At 42.5% G+C, this 24,451-nt stretch overlaps 1 protein-coding gene across 1 annotated transcript; it reads left to right on the top strand.

Annotated features, from left to right (window-relative positions):
* Window positions 1-4,112: 4,112 nt before the first annotated feature.
* On the top strand, window positions 4,113-23,931 carry LOC112950464 (solute carrier family 22 member 15-like). The gene is made up of 12 exons (XM_026042998.1): window positions 4,113-4,202; window positions 5,346-5,507; window positions 8,103-8,235; window positions 8,832-8,996; window positions 10,578-10,707; window positions 12,483-12,704; window positions 13,241-13,381; window positions 15,057-15,142; window positions 18,530-18,638; window positions 22,015-22,087; window positions 22,548-22,711; window positions 23,928-23,931. The coding sequence occupies exons 1-12, from the start codon at window positions 4,113-4,115 to the stop codon at window positions 23,929-23,931; spliced, it is 1,479 nt and encodes a 492-aa protein (XP_025898783.1).
* Window positions 23,932-24,451: the final 520 nt, after the last annotated feature.

A 24,451-nucleotide genomic window follows, 5' to 3' on the forward strand; every position in this document is an offset into this window, starting at 1 on the left:
ATTCTCTAGTTGAGCATCCTTCTCAAGCACTTGCTAGTGCATCTTGCACTAACTCAGTGTTTGTCTGGCTTTTTTGTAAGCATGGCAATAAGACTGTCCTTTCCTAATAGGTCAGAAACCTATATGAAGGAGCAGGGTGAGTCTTTCAGAATTGCAGATACCTGTTGCTTGGACAGGTAGATGCTGTTCCAGAGGGTGTATTCCTTGCACAATTAAAGGGCTCAAAATCATTAACTTGGTGTACTTATTTCATGTTGTGCATGTTTGCCTCTCAAACATGACTGGCTAGTTAAATAGTGACAAAACTCATGGCTAGCTCCACAGGGAAGGTTTTTGCAAAGCTTCATGCTGCAAGGTATTTATTCACATCTCTTAACTGACTAATAGCAGGCCAGTCGAGTGAYCCAGCCAGCGACTTGGTCAGCAGTATTGTTCTGCTGCAAATACCAAATGTAGTTGGTCAAAACACTAATCTAAAAATATTTCATCCTTTACATAACTTTTATTCAATTCATCCTTYTTTCGTGTAATATACATATTATGTTCATTTGCTTTCTCTGCTCAAATGCCATATTGCACTTGCATAGTTTTTAYTACATTGTGATAGGACAGAAATTTCTTGTTTTGATTTCATTACATGGGAAGTGTTGTTGGAAATGACTTGCTGTAAAGTCACTGTGCTAATGAATAGGTTCTAATTTGGTTCCCTTCCCCCCTTGCCTAGGGGTTCAGCTTCTGGAAAAACACTTTTCTGGGGGACACATGCATGGAGCTAAGAATGCTGGCAGTATTCATGATAATTAGTGCTTGTGTATAGATGTGTTATGTTCTCTCGGCTAATATCATCTTGACTGACATAAATTTGTTTTTCCAACTGTTTTTTCTGTTGGATGTCCTACTGTAAAGCACTTTCATGACAGCTGGATTCTTTTTGTTGAATTTACCTTGTATCTGGTCCATTCTTGGTGTCAAATTTTCTTCTTTGCTGTTCACTGTCTATAGATGCTTGATAGGACACAATGGCATGTTTGAATTCATCCAAATGTTACATATTTCTCTTGGCTTGTTGGATTTAGTTGACTTTTTAAAGTATTATGCAATCTTTTAACTTTGTACAGGGATTATTCCAACTTTTTTGCCTTAGCAGCTGCAGAAGTGATCAATGCATTTCTTGTAGATAAATGTCTTGGTTTAAAACAATTTGGTTTAACTTTATTTTTATTTTTTGAATTCAAAATAGTTCATGTCAAATTATGTGCTGTTATGAGGGAAGCGTTTCTAGAAACTGACTGCCGCCAATGGAACTGATGATATAGGTGAGAATAGAAACTTCCCCAGAGATTAAAGGTACYTAGAACATGCATTTAAATCATCATAGGCTGTAGGCCTTCCCAAAATCTCTCTGAACTGMCTCATGATTTCTTAGCAAGGGCTTCCTGCCCTTTCACTTGAAAAATCACACTGAGACAAGGATTAAATTGATGGTCTCCGTAGCAAATAAAGGCCAAACTGATTGCAAAGKAATTGCCAATATTAGCTTATTAATACTGATGATTTTGCTACCTGAAAGTATCTGAATATTATAATAACAGATTTTTTGTGATTATCCTGAATTCTAAAATTACCGGAAACTAATTTGGGTAAAGAGAATGGTGATGTAAATACTATATGCATTTAGTATTTGTTGTTCACGACAAAAGATAAGTTTTATTTTTGGTGTTGCTTTTATGTATGGGAAGCTGTTGTTTGTAAGTATTTTTCTACAGAGATGTTTGTAAAGATAATACTGTAACATTTTTCAAGGACTCTTGTTTTTAAGTGCTGCAGACCAGAGACTGTATTGAGACTAAAGTTAGCTTTAAAGAAATATAAGCTTTAATTTTTATATTGTAATAATAACTTGCTGTCAACTTGTTTACATATTTGTAGGAGGGAAAGCTTTGTTATGCATTGACTTATCTTGATTCTGTCTCCAATAAATGCTGCTTTGAGCAGGATGCAGTGGATATTTTATTACCTGAATTATGACTTACCAACTGATTACTCCCTGTAATTTGTATTTTATTATGGCTCCTGTAGTTAAACAGTCTTAACTGAGTTTTGAAGAGATGTCTAATACTGTTTGAAGGATGACTAAGCTGTCATTGAGGTTTTGGGTTGGAGCCTAATGCTCATTTTAACTTGAGTGAAACCTGCCCTATTAAGGTAACTCAAATCAAGTGGTTTTATCWGTTTATTTAGATGTTTTGTTGATGATAAAGCTAAAATTGAATGCCTAAGCCCCCAAAAGAACAAAGGGCCTTCAGGAATCCTTGGAATTCTTAGAAAAACAAAACTGTGTGTGTCTAAAACTATGTATATTTGAATGGATAAATTCAGGGGTCTCAAATCTTCTCTCAGGTATGCTGCTATCATCAAGAGAGAAACAAACAAAAAAAAGCTACCTTAGTTTTTCAGACCTTACTTGTTAGGCTTTGTTTAGTACTATTTGTAACTGCCTATATCCTAKGCACTGTGACAGTATTATCCTAGAAATGAAGACTGTTAAAATGACTCTTAGTTCCTATCAGTTAATACAGTATAAAAATACCACCTATTAAGGGAATTGTGGCTATTGGGGAAAAAGTTGCCCCCTTTTCTTTTCCCCTTTACTGATGTTTAGCATGGAGCAGGAACACTCATGGATTTGGGCTGAGAGCTGCTCTTGTGCTGCAGCTTATGCTGACACCTGCACGGGGAGTGATTATGTGGCAAGTCTAACATAGTGCTTGACAGAGCCTAGTCCAAATGCCCACGGTGAAGCAGGTGCAGTCTTGCTGGGAGGTATGTGTGTGTAGAGGGGAAGGCTTTATTTTATTTTTTTTAACTTGGGTTTAGTTTTTATATGAAGTTACAAAGAGATTATTGAGAGGGACCCTAATAGGACTGTAAYGTTAGTGGGTTTTCAAATTGTTTTCGTGCTTTCTGTAGATGCATTCAGGAACAAAAAGAGAGCCTGCCATGCTTGAAAGTCTGCCTGCCTCTGAAAGCTTGACAAGACTGCTCTATTGGAATTAGAGTAGGAATGAAGATAACTGCTGTAAAGGGACTGTCAGGACTTCCTGCAAAASGCAGAATTTCACTGTTGCCTGTGAATGATACAGGGATTCAGTATATGAGGAAGGTGAAAGATGCCAGGTAAGCAGCACTTTGACCCTCACTGCTTTTATTTCCCCGGGCAATAGCACCAGCTATGTCATGTGCTGCTCTTCCCCGAGCTGCAGCATCCTGGTTGATGTCCTGCAGGAGAACTTGCACGAATGCCAAGAGGGAGTCACCTCCAGGGAGAGGGCTTGCTGCACTGGCTGCCTGAGGAGAGGCCCTCGCAAGCTTRAACAAAAAGGAACTAAACTCTCTAAGCCAATACAATGTTAAAGGTGTGTTTTTCCAACTGTCTTATATAGCTGTCTATTTCCTAGTATTGTCAAGTGTGCTGGAGGAATTTGGTGCACCCGAGGCAGCTGTGTATGTTGCTTTTKTGTTGGACCTGTTTACAGCAGGGTTACTGGGTACGAACCAGGATTACTGTCCTTCATGGCAGAATTGCTAGTGCTGGCTTTGAGTTCCCCTTGTCCCTTGGATGCAGATGTCTTAGATGTTACTTCTTGCAAATTGGATAAAGAGACAGCGGGTGAAGGGAGCCTGGTGGGTAGCCTGATTTCTTTCACTGAAGGAGCAGCCTCACTGSGCTTGTTCTGCAGGTGCCCAGGAACCTGCTGGGAGCCCAGATGAGGCCTGGAGCGAGGGAGACTGGGCACAATCACCCCTTGCTAGCGGCATTGCTGCTCCAGGCTGGATTAAAGCCTAGTGGGGAAACGCTGCCCCTCAGGAAGCGGAGCTCCTGGCTGGAGAGCTGCCTCCCTGGCCGCAGCTGGTTGTTCAGCCCAGCTCAGGGAGCCCTGTCTGAGCTGCCGCCCTGCAGGGAGGGTAGGGCTGCCCTGTGTGCCCGCCMGCTGCCCTGGAGCCCCTCTATCCATGGGGAAAGGAGGCAGGCCCTGGGCAGCAGCGGGAAGCGGCCGGGCTGGCCCAGGGGCGGGCCTGCCCGCGGGGGAGGTGCCGGCGGCGGCAGGGCCATGGCCCTGGAGCTTGAGGAGGCCTTCGGTGCGGCGGGCGAGTTCGGCGGCGGCCAGCGGCGCCTCGTGGGCCTCCTGGTGCTGCTGCAGGTGAGGGGCCTCCCAAGGGCTCCAACGGCCGCTCGGGGCGCGAGGCCGCGGCAGCCGCTGCTCCTGGCTGCTCGCTGTGGCTGTCCGTCCCGGCGCACCAGGATCTGCTTGCCCACGTGGCGGTGCTGCTCGGGCTGCCGTGGCTGTGCTCCGGGCTGTCATGGTGCTCCGGGCTGCCGGTGCGACAGCCCTGGCACCCGCTGCCGGCCGGGCTGAGGGCRGCCCAGGAGGGGGCCCCCGGAGGGTCTGGGTGGGCGGTGCTGGGCGCCTGGTCGGCAGCGTGGATCCCAGCCCTGGGCACCCGCTGCGCTGAGCAGAGGAAGGCGCTCCCCACTCCCCTGCCGTGTTGGGGATCCTYACAGCTTCCACAGGGGTCTGCATGGAGCGCCGGGGGGGCTTGGAGCCCGGCTGCYGCTGCTCCGCAGCCCACAGCGATGCTGGGGTGGCTCTTGTAGCACCCCTCATCGTGCTGCGCTGGGCTTGGCCGTGACCGTGAGCCCCGTCACCGCTCCCACYGTCAGCCGGCTTCCTGGCCTCCTTCACGGGCACTGGTGCTGGGGAAGTTCYGTGCTGTCCCTCTTGTAAGGTGTTTTCCAGATCATTTCCTGGTCTCCTTGCAGTGTAGTTTATCGCAGGTTCAGTCTTTCTCTGTTCATGGCTTTTGAACACGTGCCCCACTCTTTGCAGGCTGCTTTGCAGGCTCCTGTGGAGCGGGAGGAAGGGRCCCCAAGCCGTGGCAGCTGCCTGGCCCCTCTCACGGAGCTGCGCGGGGCGCGCTYGTGGCCTGCTGCCCGCAGCCCCTGCCCTGCTCGCGCCCTCCTCTGCCCCGTCCTGACTGGCTTCCTCGCGCTAGCGCGGTCGCGTCTTCCAAATTACAGTAGTTAAGTAATGGAGGAAGGAATTGAGAGGGGAGAAAACAAAACTTCTGTAAGAATGCTCAAGGTAAGCATAATATGACTGCTTCAAAATAACTTTGCCTATCTAAATCAACAGTGAAGAGCTAAAAATCAGAGACAGGTTGTTCATATTCGGCCTATGTGAGGCTGAGTAAAGGGTTTTTTTTTTATTAGCGTAATGAAATGCTTACAACGTGCCCTTAAATGAGGGMAAGCCCCCTTGGAAATGGTTTGCAGTTAATTATATGTATCTTATTTTAAGGTATATGTGGCTTGTCAGTCGATGCTTATTGTGCTTGTGGGAGCTGCACCCGAGTATCATATTGACCAAGAGGAAATTCCRGTTGGCAGAGCTGAGCTTTCCAAACACATCCATTTTGCAAACAACTTCACCTCAATAGTAACTGAGGTAAGTACTTTGCTTGTGCGTAACCATTTCTTTTTCACTTGCAGATTTATGTCATCAGTGCAGCTCTCAAAGCTGAATAGGACTTAATTTAGTGTTTTGCTTACACAATTAAAAACTATCATAACCCACCCATCTGCTGTCATGTTATTTTTCATWATCAGAAAGTATACAGTTAAATTCTTAGTTTAATTCAAAAGTCCAACTCTTAAAATAATTTAGTTTTGTTAAGCTTAATTTGTTTTTCCTTCAGTTTTCTTTATTCTCAAATGGTTTTGAAAGTTATGAAGGAGAAGGATGGTCAGTGTATCACTTGACTACTTGAACCATGACTTTAGTTAGGCTTCTCCTAACATCTGTTCTTTATCGAGCAAAAGATCAATTGTGTCATGTCTAATTTGTGCTGTTTACTTRATCTTCACTGTAACTTGCATCATGCTCTCAAAGAAGAGGCATTTTAAAGTAAAACTATTATAAAAGTTCAATTCACACATCACAGGCCTGAATCTTTTTGTGTGTGGTAGGCATAGGAGATGGAACAGATTGAAGGTTGATGTGTGAGACGCAAGCTTGACCTTTAATCCTTATGTCTTAGCAGTTTCATGTGAAAATTTGGGTTTGCTTTTTGCTAATCCCTGGGACATAATCGCTCAGGCAGGAGCAAATGGTCTAAGTATCTTTGCCAGTGCCACAAAAATAAAAATGCGTGAGTAGTTTGATTTAGTGTAAACTGTCAGGCTTCTGCTGATGTTTTCTTGGAGCAGCTTTTCTGTAAAATTGCTGAGGAAGATTAGCATTTGACATGGCTCATGCCCRATTTTAACTTTTGTCCTATTATCTCAGATGTGATTGTGTGATGTTTATCATGGGAAAATGTAACAGTTAGGCATGGGAGGGAATGATGCAATATTGGATCATATCCTCTATCAGAAACAGGTTGTCTTGATTAGTGTTTTCCAGGATCACTYTTCCATTTCAGAGGCACAGTAAAATAAAAAATGTATATTGAAGTGGTATGGGGCTTGTTTTGGTTTTATTGGTTTTCTTTTGCTGGATAAGAGCTATGAGTCAGTAATTTGTATGCTGGGGAGGGCTGGAGTAGACGTACGCCAGCAGTGCTGCGCTGTGCTATTTTTATACCAGCTGAAGGATGCCTTTCTGGCCTGTTTGTGGCCAGGAATATTTCCCTTTTGGCGTCTGTTCAGAAAATTAGGAAATGGTGAGTTTTGGGGAACTGCATCATTATCCCCTGATAGACTGAAAYTTACTGAGGCTGGTGGTAGAACACGGCTACAAATGCTGCTGTGCAGGAACTTGCCTTCACAGAGAATCCTCAAGTCTTCTAAAGTTGAGGGCTATTGCCTCAATATTCTGAGTATTCTTTGGGGTTTATATTAATTCAAGGTGAACCCCTGGGGGCTGAGGCCCTGCAGCACTGTACAGTGTTTTGGTCGTGTGCCTTTCCTTGGAGTTACCCTTTGCTTTTTTGGGAGCAGAAAAAAAAAGGCTCCTTCTACCCTTCTTTATTTGACACAAAGATCATTCTGTGATAAATGTCATTTAAGAAGTCAGGATGTGTTGGTGTGAATATTTTTATTTTTGTTCCAGGGGAAATTTCCCACCATATTTCTAATAATTTTTAAATGTTTACTTTTTTTCTAAACAGCTTATTTAGGTATTTTCTTTACTTGTATAATCACTCATAGGAGGGTTTCTGCTTGCTGCCGGCTGTGCCCGCCGTGTGCGGAGCGGGGCGTGTGGGGCCGTGTCGATGTTGGGGGCCGCGGGGTCTGGCTCAGCCTCCAGCCTCGCGCCCTCGGGAGCTGCTTCGTGAAGCTTCCAGCCTGCCTCAGTTTAGCTGAGTGAGCGTATGGGCATAGAATACATTGTGTGGAGAAACCCCTAGGTTGCTTTACTTTCCTGCCTGTGAATTTATAACCAAGCAAAAGAAGAGGGAATAGCTGTCCGAGTCCTGAAAAGCGAGCCCTTGGTAGGGTGGCTTTCCCCAAGGGCCCCTGGCTTGTCCACAACAGGAGAACATCTGTGCGGTCACGAGGGGCACCTGGGCTTCTTCGGGATCCCAGGAACGTAACTGCCCAGCACCGAGTGCTGCAGGGGTGACCGTGCTTGATTTCTTGCTTGTTTCTATTAACTCTTCGTCAAAAGAATTGAGCTTTTAAACGCTGAAATGGCTAAGCAGTTAAAACGGCCTTTACTGGTTCTAATAATGTAGAATAAGTCGATTTAGAAAAGTTTGGTCATTGGGATGGATTTTAATTAAATATGTAGCGCTGAAATTTAACGTGCTTGCTATATTAAAATGAGATTTCTAGGGGAGGGGAAGAAGAGATGTAAGAGCCTATACTAGGAGGAGAGGAGATGTGCCTGCCTGCCTCATCAGCTACACTTGAAACTGTGTAGCTTTACGTAGATGTAAAGTGAGCAGTGGGAAATGACAGCAGAAGAATTTGGATAGTTTTTCTTTATTTTGGAACCAGCAACTTACTGCTAATAGCACTAACAACAGAGAACATGATAGTTTTTGTGAGAGTGTGCTTTTTTTTGGTTTTCTATTTTTTGTGTGTGTTTTTTTGACAGTGGTACCTAATTGAAGGAGAAGCCTACAAAGTGGGTCTTGCATCTTCCCTGTTTTTTGCTGGATTGCTTATTGGGAATATCACATTTGGCCCCTTGTCAGATAAGCTGGGGAGGAAACCAGTTTATATATCAGGTAAGACTATTAAAATGAGTTGACAGTTTAGATATCAAGCTAAAATAGTTTTTCAGGTGTTGCTAATAGTGCTGTTAATATTTATAAGCATTTCTGAGTTGAATGGCACTACAATTGGTTATGGGTCTACAGCCTTGTGTGTTTATCCTTCTCGTCTCTGGAAWGCCAATTTAAAAAGACTTTGGTTTTGCTATGTATGTACCTAAAACACAATGCTGTATTTGAATGCATATGCACACTATTTTTCCCCATGGGAATAATGCTCCTCAGGAACATGATTTGTCTAAACTTTTTCAGAGCAAGTAATGGGTGTATTGAGATCTTATTTCCCAGCTATGCTTGCAAGTATGTCTTGCAACTTTGTCTTTTTTTTAAGGATAACATTGTGTCAAACTTTTCTTTTGGGATTGCAGGTCTCAAGGGAGTGGCCTGGAGGTAGTTGTAATTTTCGTGTTACAGGAGTTTGTATAGGCCTGAGGGAGGCCCTGGGGTACCCTGGAATAACCACTGGAGCAGGYGGTTACTGTGCTCCCCTTCTATGCTCTGTTTAACCTGCATATAGTAAATAATAATCACATGTCATTCTGTCTTTACAGGTCTCTTTTTTGATGTCATTTTTGGGTATGTCACAGCATTAGCTCCGAATTACGATGTATTTGCAGTTTCCCGTTTTTTTGTTGGAATTGTGAATGGTGGAATGGCTCTTGTGTCTTTTGTCCTAACACAAGAGTATGTAGGAAAATCATTTTGGTCACTTACAGGTGGGATTTGGGAATATTTAATCTTTATTACTATGCAGAGTATTGTTCTTRGCAATACCTATTTAAATTTGCATGTTTGTAGCAAATGAATTCAGTTTATAGTATAAATTGACTGTGTGATGTTTCATTCAATTTCTAACTTCTGTGGGAATGTTGCTTGGACATCGAAGACAGGATCAGGTTTGTTTGATAATTGGTGAATCTCTGAGGTCTTTAAACTAGCACAATGATTCCTAAAATGTCTCAATTTGTGGACTGCTTCATTTATAATCTCTTGGAAGATTCCGACAGATTCTGAGTGATGCTGTATGATCTCTCTGGAAAATGTTCTTTCAAGTAGCCTTTGAAGTTCCCTGCACCACAGAATGATTTAGTGCCCGTGCTGTGGCTGGTGGTTCCCCCCGCTGATGGATTTGCTGACCATCCAGTGTCTTTAAGGGTCCTCTTGGTTTGCTGCTGCCAAGACTTAAAATAAATTTTGCAATTATTTGTCATACAGTTGTAAAGCTAGAGTAACTCAGACTCTAATGCTTTTTTGGCAGGCATAATATGGGGTAAAATTTGTTGCAAATGCTGACTTGTTGTGGCTGTGAGCTTATTTCTTTCTCTCAGTTCTTCAATTATTCTGCAACTTCTTTATCTGAGCTTTTGGGGATGCGGGAGGAGGTTGTGGTTTGGCTGTGGTTTTCCACTTCAGCTCTGCTTAAGTGCTGTGTTTTCCTTTCTTGCTGGGTTGGCTTTTTTGACTCATGTCACCTCTCTCTCCTGCCCTTCTTTCCCTCCCCCTTGTTGTCAGTCTCCAGTCTCCCCAGCCCCCTTCCCTGCAGGGCCAGCCTCCCCAGGGACCGAAGAGAGACTCTATTTCCTGCAGCTGGTCCTTTTAGGTGCTTTATTCTAGTTCCTCTGAGCAGTTAAGAGATGCTGAACAAGTGGTCAGTGGCTGAAAGGAGGAGGAAGCTCCTGAGCTTTCTGCTCAGCTGCAGTGTTCTCCTGTGTGCTGGCTGTGAGCTAGGCTAGACATGACAGCTTCTGGGTTAGTACTAGGTCTGCTCTAGCAGTCTGCAGAGTCCTCTGCTATACTGCTGGTTTTGAAGCTGACCCCATAGATTTTTATGTTTTTATTTGTGCTTGTTCATCAGAAATTTACTGATTTTACTGTAATGTATCTTTGTTTTGCAGCTGTTTTTGTACCTAAATCAGTCTTTGTGTTTTTATAGCTCACTTCCAATTTTTGTTTCAGCTTTCCACCCCTATTCAAGATTACCTCAATAGACCTAAATAAATCACATAATTCCCCTTCCTGCCCTCAGATCTTCTTTGGTCTGTGRCTTCCTGGTCCTTTCTTACGCTTGCCTTTCTTTTTAARGAGGTGGGGATGGGAGGGAGGTGGGGAAGAGTTAATCTTCTACAATGGCATTTCCCATGGGGAATGCGTTGTTTACTTAAGGCAGCAGGTTGACARGTGCCATAAAGGTATTATTGGTAGGCTATTTGAGCATATCACCGGCTAGAAAGCTAAGGCTTTTACATACGAGCTTTTGCTTGGTGTCTGTAGTCACCACTTTGGTTTTGTGCTCGCAGGTTCGCTGACCAACTTGACGTTTGCGGTCGGCATTGCCRTGTACGCGCTGCTGGGCTACTGGGTGAGGGAATGGCGCTGCCTGGCCTTGCTGTCCAATACGCCAGGACTCATCTTCTTTCTTCTCTCCTTGTAAGTGGACCGTGTTCTTTATACTSATGAAGAGGAGTTGTGCACTTACAGTTGCTTTTTTTTAATGTAGCCATTCAAAAGGGTGACTTTTCTATGGAAAAAAATGAAGCAAGTAAGAGGAAATTATACTGCAAAGCTCTGTCATCAGGATAAAGTGAAGTAAGAAGCAATTCTAAGTGAAAAAAGGTCAGGATTCCCCAGCAGAAAAGCTTGTGTTTGTGCATGCTGTTACAGTTGTGGCCAGTGCTGCAAAGAGCAGCTGTGTGCAGGCTGTTGAGGAAGGGCAGGGCAGGGCTGCCAGCGGCCGGGCATGCTGCCTGCTGCCAAGGAAGGGCTTCAGCGCCGGGGAAGTTTTGGAAGTGCTCCGAGGGTGTCTGTGGGGCTCCCTTTCATGAGACAAATGAATGCAGTAGGAAACAAAGGCGGATCCTTGGTTGGGACTGCCTTTCTAGGCGGGTCCTCTGGTATCTGCTCCTGCGTCTGCTCCTGCATCTGTGTTCGCATGTTCATACTTCAGTTCTTCAGCAGACATTGCAGTACAAGTCAGTATGAAATACAGCAGGATTTAGTGACTTGAAAAGGCTAGTTCCTGCCTGGCATATGTTGTTACAAAATATTGTTTTAATATATCAAGTAATATACCTTCTACTAATTACCAATTATGAGCTGTAAGAGGAAAAGCAGAGAGCTATTGGTGTAGTAGGTTGTATTTGTGAAACACAAGGATGTCTAGCTGAATTAGGAAGAAAGCAGCTTTTCTGATAAGAGATGCACACACCCCTATGTATATGAATATGCCCACATATATATTCACACCTACGTGTGCACATATATACACATATACAGACATATACATATGCATTATATATTTAGATGGGTTTGCTGAAATGGTATCTGTTAAAATAAACAAAACAACTCTTAATGAAACCTTGACCTTGTGAAATAATATTTTATATAGAGATAATATGTTTCTCCCTCCATGGTGATGTTYCTGATAGAAATAGAAGTACTCTCCCTCCCCCCAGATATATATATGTATTTATATTATATAAATATTTATATTAAAAAACATCTTTTGCAATAACCCAAATGTAACTTTGTAGGACGTATATCTGAACAATCTCTTTGTAGTGTCAGAGTAAAATAAAACAAGGCTTRGTCAAAAATACTGCTTTTTGCTTTATCACTCGTGTGAAATGGCACACTGAGCTTTGGGGAGGGAAGCAAAATGGAATCACAGATGGAAGTTGCACTGAGCAAAGGTGTTTTGGTTTTATGTAGGAGCAAGTGGTTTGAAAGTTGTACGGGCAGAGATCAGCTGGCAGTTGATTTCACAATGAAGTTGCTTGTCTCTTCACCTATGTTCTACACCATTTATTTTAATGGAAAAAAAAATGAAATAAACCTTCCTGAGAACAAAATTTTCTTGTGATTCTGAAGATTGTTGGAATTTGAGGTGCTTCCAGGGTAGTGCTAGGTYGTATCTCATAAGAAGTTGGTTGAGCAGAGGTCAAGATTTAGGTTTAAACTCCTCTCAACATTAATGTGAATGCTTTGTAAAGAGCTCCAAAAATAATTGCATAGTCACCTGTATAACGCTCGCAGAGTATGTGAGATCTAATATGCTGAACAATGCAAATMATTTTTTGTTTTCTTTTCTCCAGGAATTTCTACTTTTTTTTTGTTTCTATAAATTGCTATTTTCAAAAACAAGGTTGATTTAGTACACTGCTTATAGGAACCAGCTTTTCATCACTGATCTTTTCTCTTGTTAGTATGCTCCCAGAATCGCCACGATGGCTCTATTCCCAAGGGAAAACTGCAGAAGCTGAGCATGTGTTGCAGTACATTGCTCTTGGTAATGGCAAAGAGCGACTGAATCTGAAATTGAAGCCAGGTGCAGGAACTCTGAGCAAGGAGGAACCGGCACCTGGTATCCTAAACCTGGTAAAGCACCCAGTCCTTCGGTGGCGAACTGTCATACTGATGTACATCTGGTACGTAGGGAAAGGATGCTGAGGGGGCCGTCTGATCTGTTCCTGTTACCTGGTTGTGGAATAACTTTTCCGGAATGCCAAGACGCTTTTGCTTTAGCGTTCCCATGGGAAAATTGGTGGTTTGATGTCTTGGGTGAGCAGAGAGATGCAGGACATCTCATGTGCTCAATTGCTCCCTTGTGCAGGGCTGCTTTGCAGCACTGAGCATCACCTGAACTCAGTGTATTAGATGTGCTAAGTAACTTACAAGAAAGGTTCTTGGTAATGGAAATAATGGAAAATGTGTAGAGCTATGCTGTGCACACATATCAACATTCTCTCTCRGGAATTAGAAAAATTTCAATGTTTGGTTCATTTAAATAGGAGCTATTCTCCATCTCTTCCCCTTTTTAAGGCCAGAGATGAGAGGAATGAAAGTTGTCTTCCCAGTGTGGAACTCAAGTTATATGGAGTTATATATTAATTAGCTTTTAAGTGCTATTTGAGCCTTAAAGAATAGTTATATAAGTAATCTAAACTTCTGTGGTTGCTTCCAGGTATGTCTGCAGCTTTGTGTACTACGGGCTAACTTTAAATGCTGGTGAATTAAGAGGGAATCTGTATTTAAATGTGGCTCTTTATGGTCTTGTCGAAATTCCAGCATTTCCTCTCTGCATGGTTTTTATTGAGAAATCCTGGTAAGAAAGTTTTATTTTCTATTTTTTCGCCTATAGCTGTAGATAGCATAGAAAAATATCAGTAAGATACTTTACTGTTTTCCCAGCTTCTTCTGGGATTAGTGAGCTCTAGGGATTTCTGTAGTTGAAATGGGACTCTTGATTTTTCTGCCTTTTTAGTTGTATTTAGTTTTTGAAATATTCAAGAGCTGAGCTTTTCAACTCTGTGGGGGGGGGGGGGGAAGAGGTCTGGTGTTCTTTATGGATATGTGCTAAGTATCCTAGTTATGTAAGTATCCTGAGCGCATAAATATATATATATGGTATATTTTGTTCAGAACGAACTTTTGTGTAGCTTACTAACTGCAACTGAAAGCAGTTTAAAATGTTCTTAAATTTTACTGTAAGTTCTCAGAGGAGAAAATGAAGTGTTTTCGTTAAGGCAGGAATAGGCAGTGCTCTTGTGTTTTCATACTTCTCCCTCTATTTAGAGGCCATTCATTACATGGGTTTTTATTTCCAAAGACGGAATAGTCAGTGCAGAGACCTAAAGCTCTTCTGGACTTTATTTAATCATCATTCTAAAGATCATTTAAAATAATACCTTAGCCTCATTGAGGCTGAGGCACAAAGAGCTTGCCTCGGTGAAGTGCAGGTGTTGCCTTTTGAGTGTCCTTGGCAGCAGAGGGAACCGCCAGCTCTGCCAAGCTCAAAGCCAAGACAAACAGCCCCACTCCACTCCCCAGAAACCTGGGTCAAGGACATCAACTCAAACCACAAACTGGCCTAGTTATCTTCTACCTATTCCTCTGGTTGTAATTTACAATTTTTTAGATATTTGTTTGTTTCGTAAAGTAAGGGTACACATACATTTATGTTTAACACAAAATAGAATGTGACAGGTCAGATGATCAGGTTTTATTTAGCTTTATTATRCAGTAGCTTAAACTTCTTTTACGAAAAAGATTGAAAGCTCCTACCATATATATTTTGTTAGAAAGTTTTTTTCTAGTATGGGCAATTAGAAATAGCTGTGACTTAGTAACAAGCATATGCAAATTCTTATGCAACTGCAACTCATTACTAAGAATACCTATGTTTGTWGTCCTTATCTGCCATCAAAAGTATCTGAAAAGGAGATGGGTGGTTGTTTTCTGTGATGTCTGCTTTTCTTTTAATTCAAAAACCCTATGTATTCTGCATGTATATGCTACTAGATGAAAAAATATACCAAATAACTTTTCAATGTAATAATTGCATGTAATTGAAGTTACATAATAGAAGTGTAGATTAAGAAGTATTGGAATCTTCATACCCAATATTAACTTGATCTTTGTGTGTTGTTTTTACTACAATACTTTTTTTAGCAGCAGGACAAACTGTCTTGCATAATACTGTGAACAAAAAGTTCATGTATATTCCTGTAGGTATGTGTAGGTATTTCATCTTTTCAAGGCTAGAAATTCAATAGTTTACAAATCAAAACTTAGCTAGAAATAAGAAAGCTTTTGTGGTAAAACTTTGTTTACAGACTTGAGATAAGTGAGATTCAAAGCAACAGTCTTGGTGCAATAGGTGCAGTTGTTACTGATGTTGCTGCGTACTTCAGATGGCCTTTGCCATCAGATTCAAAAACAACAGATTYGGGAGCCTTGATACCATCTCTGTGTGCCTGTTGTTTGCTTCCTGTCCCCAGGTGCGGCCGACGACGAACTATGGCCTCTTTTCTGGTATTTGCAGGGTTCGCTTGTGTATTTACCCTGTTGCTGCCAACAAATGCTGGTAAGGATGTGTTGCTGCCCAAGTGCTTGCTTGTTAATTGAAATCTAAGCTGAGAGAGCAGCAAACTTCTTGACCGAGGCTGCCAGCACCGTAAGGCCTATCAGTTGCACCTATCTCTCTCCCCTTATTTCTCTCTCGTTTTGCATAGCTGGTCAGGGAGCCAGTGACCTGTCAGTTGCTTCCAACTCTTTTGGGTATAATTTGGCCCTGAWTAGGACCTGATAACTGAACCAGCTTCATTCTGAGCTCTTGACTYGTGGAAGGTCAGGGCAGCTATCACATTCCCCGTTAGGCACTATTAAATCATCCCTATTAATCACTTTACTTTAGAAGTCTTGATGTGTGTAGCCAGGCTGCAGTGCCGTGTAGTGATAGTGGATCTTGGCTGTTTGAAATGCCAAACTTTATGTTTGTTTTGTTAAGATGTAATATTTACAGAAATAGGAAGTGTGTTTTTTCCTGAATTGGTCATTTCTTTAAAAATATAATGAAAAAACTTAAAGCTTTTAAGAAACTGGTTTGGTTTGTACTTGCAAACTAGAAATGAGGGTYGGATTTACAATCTGGAGGTTGTAGGAGCGGCAGGAAGAGTGCTGGCTTCCCTGATTTCATCCTCTGTTTTGCTGCAGTTTGTAGTTGTAAAGATGATTTATACTGATAGAGCAGTAGCAACAGTTTTTTTTTTAAGGGAAGTCCCTAATTTCATAGGGACTGATGAAGCAGCCCTTAACTTTTTTTTTAAGGTTGTTTGACTTTAACCAATGCTTATTTCTTTAGTATTTTCACTCTTTCCATTTCAAGTACAGGCTATCTATACTAATATTTATTTACTGAAAATACAAGTCTGTTCAAGACTAACAAGTGCAAGTGGCCACTCTTGACTTGTGTTTTCCTTAGTATCTTATCAGTAGAAATGTTTTAGCCTTAATGCTTTTTTGACCCAAGTACAACAGTAATATGATCACAAGGTGGGTGCCTATAGGTTGTGTTTAGCCGTAAGAGAAATGCTGTCTGACATCCGTTCAAACAGGTGCCAACAAAGTCTCAGGAAGGAAAACAGCAGGAGAGAAAATATTCCGTAATCCTGTTTGCCATGTTGGTGTTAATTTAGCTCCTTGTTGTCCTGTTTTCTTCTTTTTGGTCCTTTTATTGGTTTTTAAAAAAGGACAAAATAAAGGCAGTGAATGACTAATCAGTATAAAATAATTCTTGAGGAGTTGCTAAATTTCAGGAAACTTGCTGCCTCTTTCACTTCATTTGACCTTAATCTAATTAAAATGTCTTTCCTCTGTGGTAAGAGTAAAGCTGGTTCTCAGCCCAGAATGATGTGACTGTTTAAATCAAAGGGAAAGAGTCCGAGTATGACAAAGATGAGTCAATTCCCTAAATGAAATGGGGGTTGTTGCATCTCTGATCTGACCTTCATATTACTAAGGAGACGGTTTCTTAAATTTGTCTCACTCTGCATTTCTTTTGGAGTGATGGACAAGATCCTTGATTTTATTACATTGGTTTTAAGGTTTTAATGAGGTCCTGGGCACCTCCACCTCATGTTTGTGACCTCACATGACCTGATTTCTAGATAACTGTTATTTCTTGATAAGAATCTGATCCAAGTTGTCACCTCGTCTGTGGAATAATCCAGGTGCAAATATACCTGATATGCTGAATTGGACACAAAAAAATCTTTCAGTGGCTAAGGAAAATCTGATATGCTACCTCAGTGCTCTCTTTATTGTTGAGAACTGATCAATTTACCTGAATATCAGATTGGAAGATGATGAGAAAGAGGATCAATGGCCAGGAGTTAAGCTGTAATAATCTCTTCTTTCAGAAGCTGCTATAAGCCTGAAAACATCTTCCCTCTTTTGTCTGTTTTATGCAATACCAAAGAAATGCAAGCTCTAGTCTAGGGATCCGCTACGTTTTKATTCCTATTTAGGTTTGCATGGTTGTAGTAAACAGAGTGATCCTAACTTTTCTTTGACTTGGATACGTCTCGCAAAGAAGGAAGGTGGGGAGTGTGCACGCAGAGTGGGGAAAACTTACAGCCCTTTAACAGGGTTTTGTTGGTATCAGATGTTCTGTTTTGAAAACAGAAAAGTGGAGTGCTGCACTTTCTTGGATGGATATTTTCTGAAGTAAATTTGAAGTCTTTTTGTTTCAAAAGTGCAATTTAAATTATTCTTTTCTTTTAAAGATGACAACTGAAAAGTTAATCTATGTAACATTGCAGCAGAGAGATCACTACTTAGTCATGGAGTAACTCCTCTTATAGCAACTTCTTAATATCAGCAACATTTATTTCTTTTTTTTCCTGTTTTACATCCCCTAAATTCTGAAGATCACTTCCCTAAACAACTGAGCTCAGATACTTGTGTTTAGTAAGACCGTGCAGCTCTCTCCTCTAGAGTCAGAAGCAGCTACCTCCATGTGTGCTGCTTCACACCAAATTCTGTGCATGCTGTTGCTACGAGGCCTTTAAATGAAGAGGTTGTAGGCAGAAATATCACAGGAGTGCTGAAGAATCTCAAAGCAATGAGCTGCAGATCATTGCCAGAATCTACACAGGAGAAAGTGCACTCCTACTTTATGGTATTAATCTAACATTTGGAAAGAAAATCAGGCAATATTGTGCAAGAGTTGCTGAAAATACCTTCCGAGACTCAGAGGCGAGTCTAACAAGTATGTTCCACCCCTCAGCTCGCTGGCACAAGGAGTTGATGTGCAGTGAATTTCTAGCGTGCTTCTAATCCCACGTTGGTTCTACGTGCACGCGGCTGCTGGCCTCCCGAGGGAGGCCGTGCAGAGATGGAAGAGCCCTCGCAATTCCCTCGCCAGCTTCCGAGTGCCAATTTCTCTGTCTAGACAGACTTTCTTCTGCTGTGAGCAGGGCTTGCCAAGTGCAGGAGTGCTCCACTTGTAAAGCATGGGTGTTCAGCATTCAGTTTAGCTCTCCCTGAGAGGTAAAGGATATAGAAGTTTAAGATGCATTTTGTCTTCACTGCTTCCCGTTTGGGTAATGGAAGAATAGGGGTGTCCCAGCAGAACTGAGGTCTGGGTTATCGCCTTTGTGCCTGGCAGTTGTTACCCAGACCAAGGAGAGCAGGATAAACAGGTTGTATCCTGTCTTGTGTGAGTTACAGAACTAGTGCAGAAACCTATCACACTTAAAACTAAATAAAGCTTCTGGATTTCTGTTTATGTACAGGTGAAATTGCTGTTTCTGTTTCTATTCTGAAATAGGATCTAACTTGATCAGATGAATAAAGCTGAAAATATTTAAGGGCAACATTATATCGGATGTATTGGTATTTTCAACAGTGTACGCCAAGAGAAAGGAAATAAGCTGTTTACGCTTACAGTTCACTTTTTCTTTCCTCCAAGGTTTGTTCTTCAGCCCCACTCTCTTAGCTTTGTGTGGAAAAATGATGGTCAGCGCTGCTTTCAACATCGTGTATGTTTATACTTCTGAACTCTACCCAACAGTATTGAGGTAAGTTAGCAACAAAGTTTGTGGTGAATGGCAAATGCTCTTCACACACAGTGGTAGGATGGCTGGTGTGCTTTAGTACTAATCTTGATTTTTATTTGAAATACCAATATGAGTTTTTTTCTTAATTTTTCTTGTCATGTAATCAAAGTGCATGATGTGCAGTTTTTCAGGGCTTGAAACTACTTCTTATTAGTCATGTGTTTGGCATTGATTGCCTGTGATAGCTTCTCCTGGGTCTAAATTGAGAATAAAAACATGAAGAGCAATCTTTTTGCACTGCAGTGCCAAGGGCAGGACGTGTGTGGCTTGCTTATTCTTTCTGCTATTGATTTTTAGGAAGTAACTTTACTGCATACAAACCCAAACATAATGGTTCAATGGAAGCATATGCAACTAAATCCTTACTRTATTTATAAAGATTTACAGTACAGCTATATATTTGAATCTCCCATATAATTACTGTTCATTGCTTCTTGAAAAGTCCTTTTACATATCTTTATAATTGAGTTAAATATTCTCAATACAACTAATTTAAGTTGCCATATGGTAGTGACTCACTTGACAGCATTTAATCCATGAACAAGTGGGCAAGAACTTGACTTTATTTCATAGTTTCTAATCAGCAGTTTGCAGGGCTGCTGCCTTGCCGTGCCAAAGGAAGCCTACGGCAGCACGACGAAGCACCACRCAGCCCTGTTCTCATGCCTCCCGTCGTAGCTCCCCACCCGTGTCTGAAGGAGCCTCTAAATGCTTGTGCGGGAGGAGGTGGCTGCTTCAGCTGGGGCTCTTTTAGTTGAGGTTCGTGGTTTTCTATACGTTACAGAGGTGGAAAAACTCCAATGTGAACTCAGTTTTTGTAGTGCTGTGTTAGGTGATGAAACCTGGGAAGCATGGAAGTGCATTGCAGGTTCTGGTGCTCCTTGGCAGAGGTTTGGTGTGCAAGGCCTTGAGTGTCCCTGACACGTGGACCCAAACTGGGTTTGGGGAGTCGCTTCCCTCTTGAGGTTTTGAAATTGCTACAAGCTGTTTTCAGTGCGTGTGTGTTCTTTGAATCCTGTCCCCTTTGCTCTTCTGAGGTAGAGAATAGAAGTAAACGTAGAATGAAAAGTTTGGGGGGGGGGTTACAGGGGGGTGGTTGTGTTTGTTCTTTCCTTTCTCTTGCCTGTTTTGCTATGTCCTCATGACGTGGGTTAGTTTTGTCTGCCCAAGTCCTGCTGTTGTGCGGTGCCAAGTCCATGACAGCTCGTGCCCGGCAGGAATCCCAGGAATGCTTCTGTGTGTTGCAAATGGGGTGTTTGTGGCCAGGGACCTAACACAGAAAAGTTAATGAAACGAAGCAGCGCTTCCCTTGCGACTAATATTCTGGCACCAAACTAAGATGTGAGTCAAGGATGCAGAGCATTAGTGGGGAATAGCACCGATTTCCAAAGCCACTTCTACAGCTTTATTAGACAACTCTTGTTAAGTAATACAGTAAGCTATTATGTTGGAGATATCATATGAAAAATCCTCCCACATGCCAGTTCCTGCATATAMATGTGTTTGATAACTGTCTGGTATTTTAATTGCAAATACTGCAGCTTAGGCAAGAGCAGCGGCGCTGGCGAGCGGTGAGCGCAAAGCGTCAGCACCATCTGGCGGCCTYGGCCCGGCTCGGCCCGGCAGAGCCCCGCGACGGAGCTGCCCTGTGCCCGGCGCCGCGGAGCCCGGCCCACGCGGAGAGAGCGCTGGGCTGCTCTTTTTCTTCTCTTTTTTTTTTTTCCTTTAGGAATTTTACCATACAATCATCTTCAATAACAACACTCTGTGTTAAAATCTRCTTATTACTTGACAACTGAGGAATGTGCTCGGCATTTTTGTCCTGCTAATTAGTACATTGAGGAAGGCAAATACGTTTCATGGTAGGATGAGGAAGRTGCCAGAAACCAGTATGTGGGTTGGGTTTTTTTTCACCCATTTTGTGACGTGTCTTTAAAATACCTGCTGGGGTATGAAAAGCTCAAGAAGAGATTATTTGACTATTTTTGAATTTTAAGGAGAAGGGAAGCGTATTTTGTGTGTTCAGGAACAAAATGTAATCAAGATGAGAAAGCAGCTCTGTGGCCTCGCCTTCCCATGCCGGTGTATTGCCCCAGCAATGGAGCTGCTGGGCTTGCAGTGGGCTCTGTGGGCTCCATGTGCTCCGTGTGCCCCCTGCTCATCYGTGGGGCAGCGCATGGGGCTCGCGGCATGCGCAGGGCGTGAGGCGACGCGAGGGGCAGCCCTGGGCTCGGCGCAGGGCGGTTGGGGTGGATGCTGCTCAGTTGAAGACATATGGATGGMCAATTGGCTCCTGTAGGAGAGGACATGGGTGGCTCTGTGTCTGCTTTTGCAGCACACTCTGTGCTTCCTGAGTCCTTCCGTCACCTGCTCTCTTTGGGCYGTCCCAAGGCTGCTGGCAGGGGATGTGGACCCGGGTGTGCTGGCTGTGCCAGTGAGCCGGGTCCCTGCTGTGCCTGTCGGGGTTAATTCCGCTGCCGCCTCGCAGGGTTCAGCTGCGAGGAAGGAAAGGGGGGGGAAGAGGAGGAGRCCCTGCTCAGTGCAAGCTGGCAGGGGGAGCAGCCAGAGGAAGCAGCCGGGAGGCCTGGGGAGGGACAGGCACGGGGAGGTTCTCGCTGCTCGCCGCTGGTGCCCGCCGAGTCGCTGAGGTGGCTGCTGTTTGTCGGGAGGGACACACGTGGGGTGGCTGCTTGCCTTTGGTCGGGAAGGGAAAGGCCTCTGTGCTTTCCTTGTTCATTTTGTGTGTRTGTGCCTCTTCGAAGAAAATCCTGCTGTTATAACCATGCTTTGATTATCACTTAGCCCAGATTAGATTGTTATAAAATTGTCTGAAAGCTGAAGGGAACACAGGAAAGCTGAAGGGAACACTTAGTACACGTCTGCCCAGATGTTTCAGGCCTCACTTTGGGGAATGGCTGTTTTGTGTTGGAAAGCAAGCACTGAGTGAAAACAACCTGTGTGACCTGGAGCAGGAGAAGAGCGGTGGCTGCCGAGGAGCCGGTACGGAGCAGACGGTGCCCACCACGATGCTGCCGGCCTGAGGAGCCTCCTCCGGCCCGCGCCTTGGCAGTGCCCCTCACATGAGAGCCCTTACACGGTCCTCACGGCCGGCTGGGCTGGCCGGGCTGGCCCCTCGCSCCGGTGCGCAGGCGGGAAGGGCTGCCAGGGGCTGCCGAGGCAGATCTGGGAGTGACTGCTCAAGGTCTTCAATCTGTGCAAATATCTGATTCTCTTTCATAACTGAAGGAAAAATGTGGATTAATTTTCTCAGTGTAGCTGCATATTTGTGTTGTACTACCTGCGTAATTACAAAACTTTCATCCTTTATTTGAAACAGAAATGCTGGCTTGGGTGTCTGTTCCATGTCTTGCAGATTTGGAGGCATTTTGGCTCCRTTTGTGCCATCTATGGTAAGATTGTTTTATTAGCAACTTCACGCTTTAGTTTCCAGCTCTTTAAATTCTTAAAGTATTTTGCTGACTTTTGCTACATTGGCAACCCYTGAAAAATTTGTCTGTTAAAGAAAAATTAAAGTTTGTTTAGTCAATTCCAACAGTTAAGGGACAAGATGGTTTAAACAGCTTTTTCTTTTCAGAMAGAGCCTGACATTATTTATTGTGTTAATCTGTTAGTGAAATGATAGTCATGTAATGCATTTTGTGTGGCTGAGCTTTGCTCTGCGTCTGAGTACTTCCCAGGAGTAGTTTCTTATGAAAATACATGCCTAGAAGTGACATTGTGTTTCTTCATGGATAATTTTAAAAGTATGGGACAATTGTATGGRTATGGTTTTGACAGATTTTAATGTGGATCATATGTTTTTCAGATCAGGAAACAATGTTGGTTTTTTCCATGGATTTTTCATTTCAGAAATCTCTTGGTCCTTTCGTACCGTTTGTGGTGTTTGGGATCAGTGGGCTGTCAGCTGGATTCTTGACACTCCTTCTACCAGAAACACTGAATAAGCCAATTGCAGAGAGCATTGAGGACCTTCAGATTTCCAAATACCAAGTGCTGAAAAACAAAAAGGCAGAGTAATTTTTTTCTGTACCTTTGTTATTTTCCCTTTATGTAAGCTATGATATTAGTGCATATATATATATATAGAGTGTATCATTAGTATATTACATAGCTTGTGCATGAGTAAATCTGATCATGAGCATCCTCCAGCAGTCTTTGTCTTGCACTAAGAGAATTGAATTTATTCCTTTTTTAGTAGCTTGGCTCTTTAAAAAAAAAAAAAGGCTATAATGTTTCATCTGTGTATGAAATTACATATAAACCAGCACAATTCTGTTTGCTGAAGGAGAAAGTTCTTTTAAAGGCAGCCTTGAGTAATCAGGGACTGGAGACTCAATAGCATGCCTTATACTTTTACAATAAAACGACTTAAAATGTTCCATTTATTAGAATGTAGCTTTTTCTTTATCATGCTTCGTTGTGAAATGGAGTCTAAGATAAAACATATTTACATATTTTAGTAAGTGTTATCCCTTAGCTCTAGCCCAGGGGACTAATTTGAAGTGTTTTTTGTTCTTGGGTTGTGTGTGGAGTGTAGGGTTTTTTTGTTTATTTTTATTTTTATTTTTTTTCACAAAGTAGAATTTATAAAATAAGAAAAGTCTTATTTGTTTAAACAAGCAATAACTGTAGGCTTCAATGGTTTAGCTGGGGTGGTTCAAAATCATATATTATGTCTTCAATTTTTAGTTTCAGACTGTTGCACAGTGCCTTAGTACAGAGATTCAAAGCCAATATCCCTTGTTTGGGTAAATTATAGTAAAAGGAAATTGAACCCTTAAAACTTTCAGTGTRTGGAAATTGCAACTTGTTTCATGTTTTCTATTGTGAGCTGTGTCTAGGAGATCTGGAAATGGCTTCGCAAAGTCTTAGTTAAAGAAGAGAAAAGATGCCCCAGAACAGGAAAAATGCTAAGTTGGAAGAAAGCAAGCTTAGGATAGGTATAAAAATGTGTGTGCCTCTTTACAGGCTAGCTTGTTAATTATCTAATAATTACTGTACTACTTTATCAATTTAGTCATGTTACAGGTCCTTTATGTTTTCAGTAATCTAACACTCAGTCATACTGTTAAAATAGTGGGAAAATAAATCATATCTGTGCTTTCTTAGAATCTATTTTGCTCAATGAATCAAATCAACATGATCTTCCAGATTTTGTTAGCCTCTACAGTTTGACAAAAAAAAGCCATATAAACTGTATTTTMAGTAATTTTCTCATCTGTTTGACAGGTAAATGAATCAGAAGGAAATGCTCAAGAGCTGCGAAGGCTCTGGTGAAAAAGGAGGCCTCTGCGGGGAAGGTGCCGCGCGGGGCGCGGAGGTGCCCGCTGCCCGCGTGGGCCGTGGCGAGCGCTGCCGGGCGCAGCGTTCCRCGTCCAGAGGCAGAGCAGGGAGAGAGGAGCTGAGCAAAGCCCCCGAGGGAAGCACAGGTGATGGATCCTACCCCTTAAACCYGCACCTTACATGCTCGGACTCTTCCATGGCTTCCTAAAACGCTGAAGTAGTCAATTTATTTAACAAAGTATATTTTTTAGCTTCAGACTAGGCTATAATGTTGCCGTTGTAGTGATACATATAATTTTAACTTTGGTGGCCTTATATATTCAGACAAAATGTAAATATGAAAAGTTAACAGCACCTTGTACTTGCTAATCTTTTTAAGAGGATCTTTTTACCTTAAATTATGGTATACCTCACAGTGTGAATAGACTAAAGATTTTTATGACTCATTTGCCTCAGTATATCTAGTATAA

The sequence above is a fragment of the Nothoprocta perdicaria genome, unplaced genomic scaffold (assembly GCF_003342845.1).
Source record: "Nothoprocta perdicaria isolate Ctin4 unplaced genomic scaffold, notPer1 scaffold_32, whole genome shotgun sequence".
NCBI lineage: Eukaryota > Metazoa > Chordata > Aves > Tinamiformes > Tinamidae > Nothoprocta > Nothoprocta perdicaria.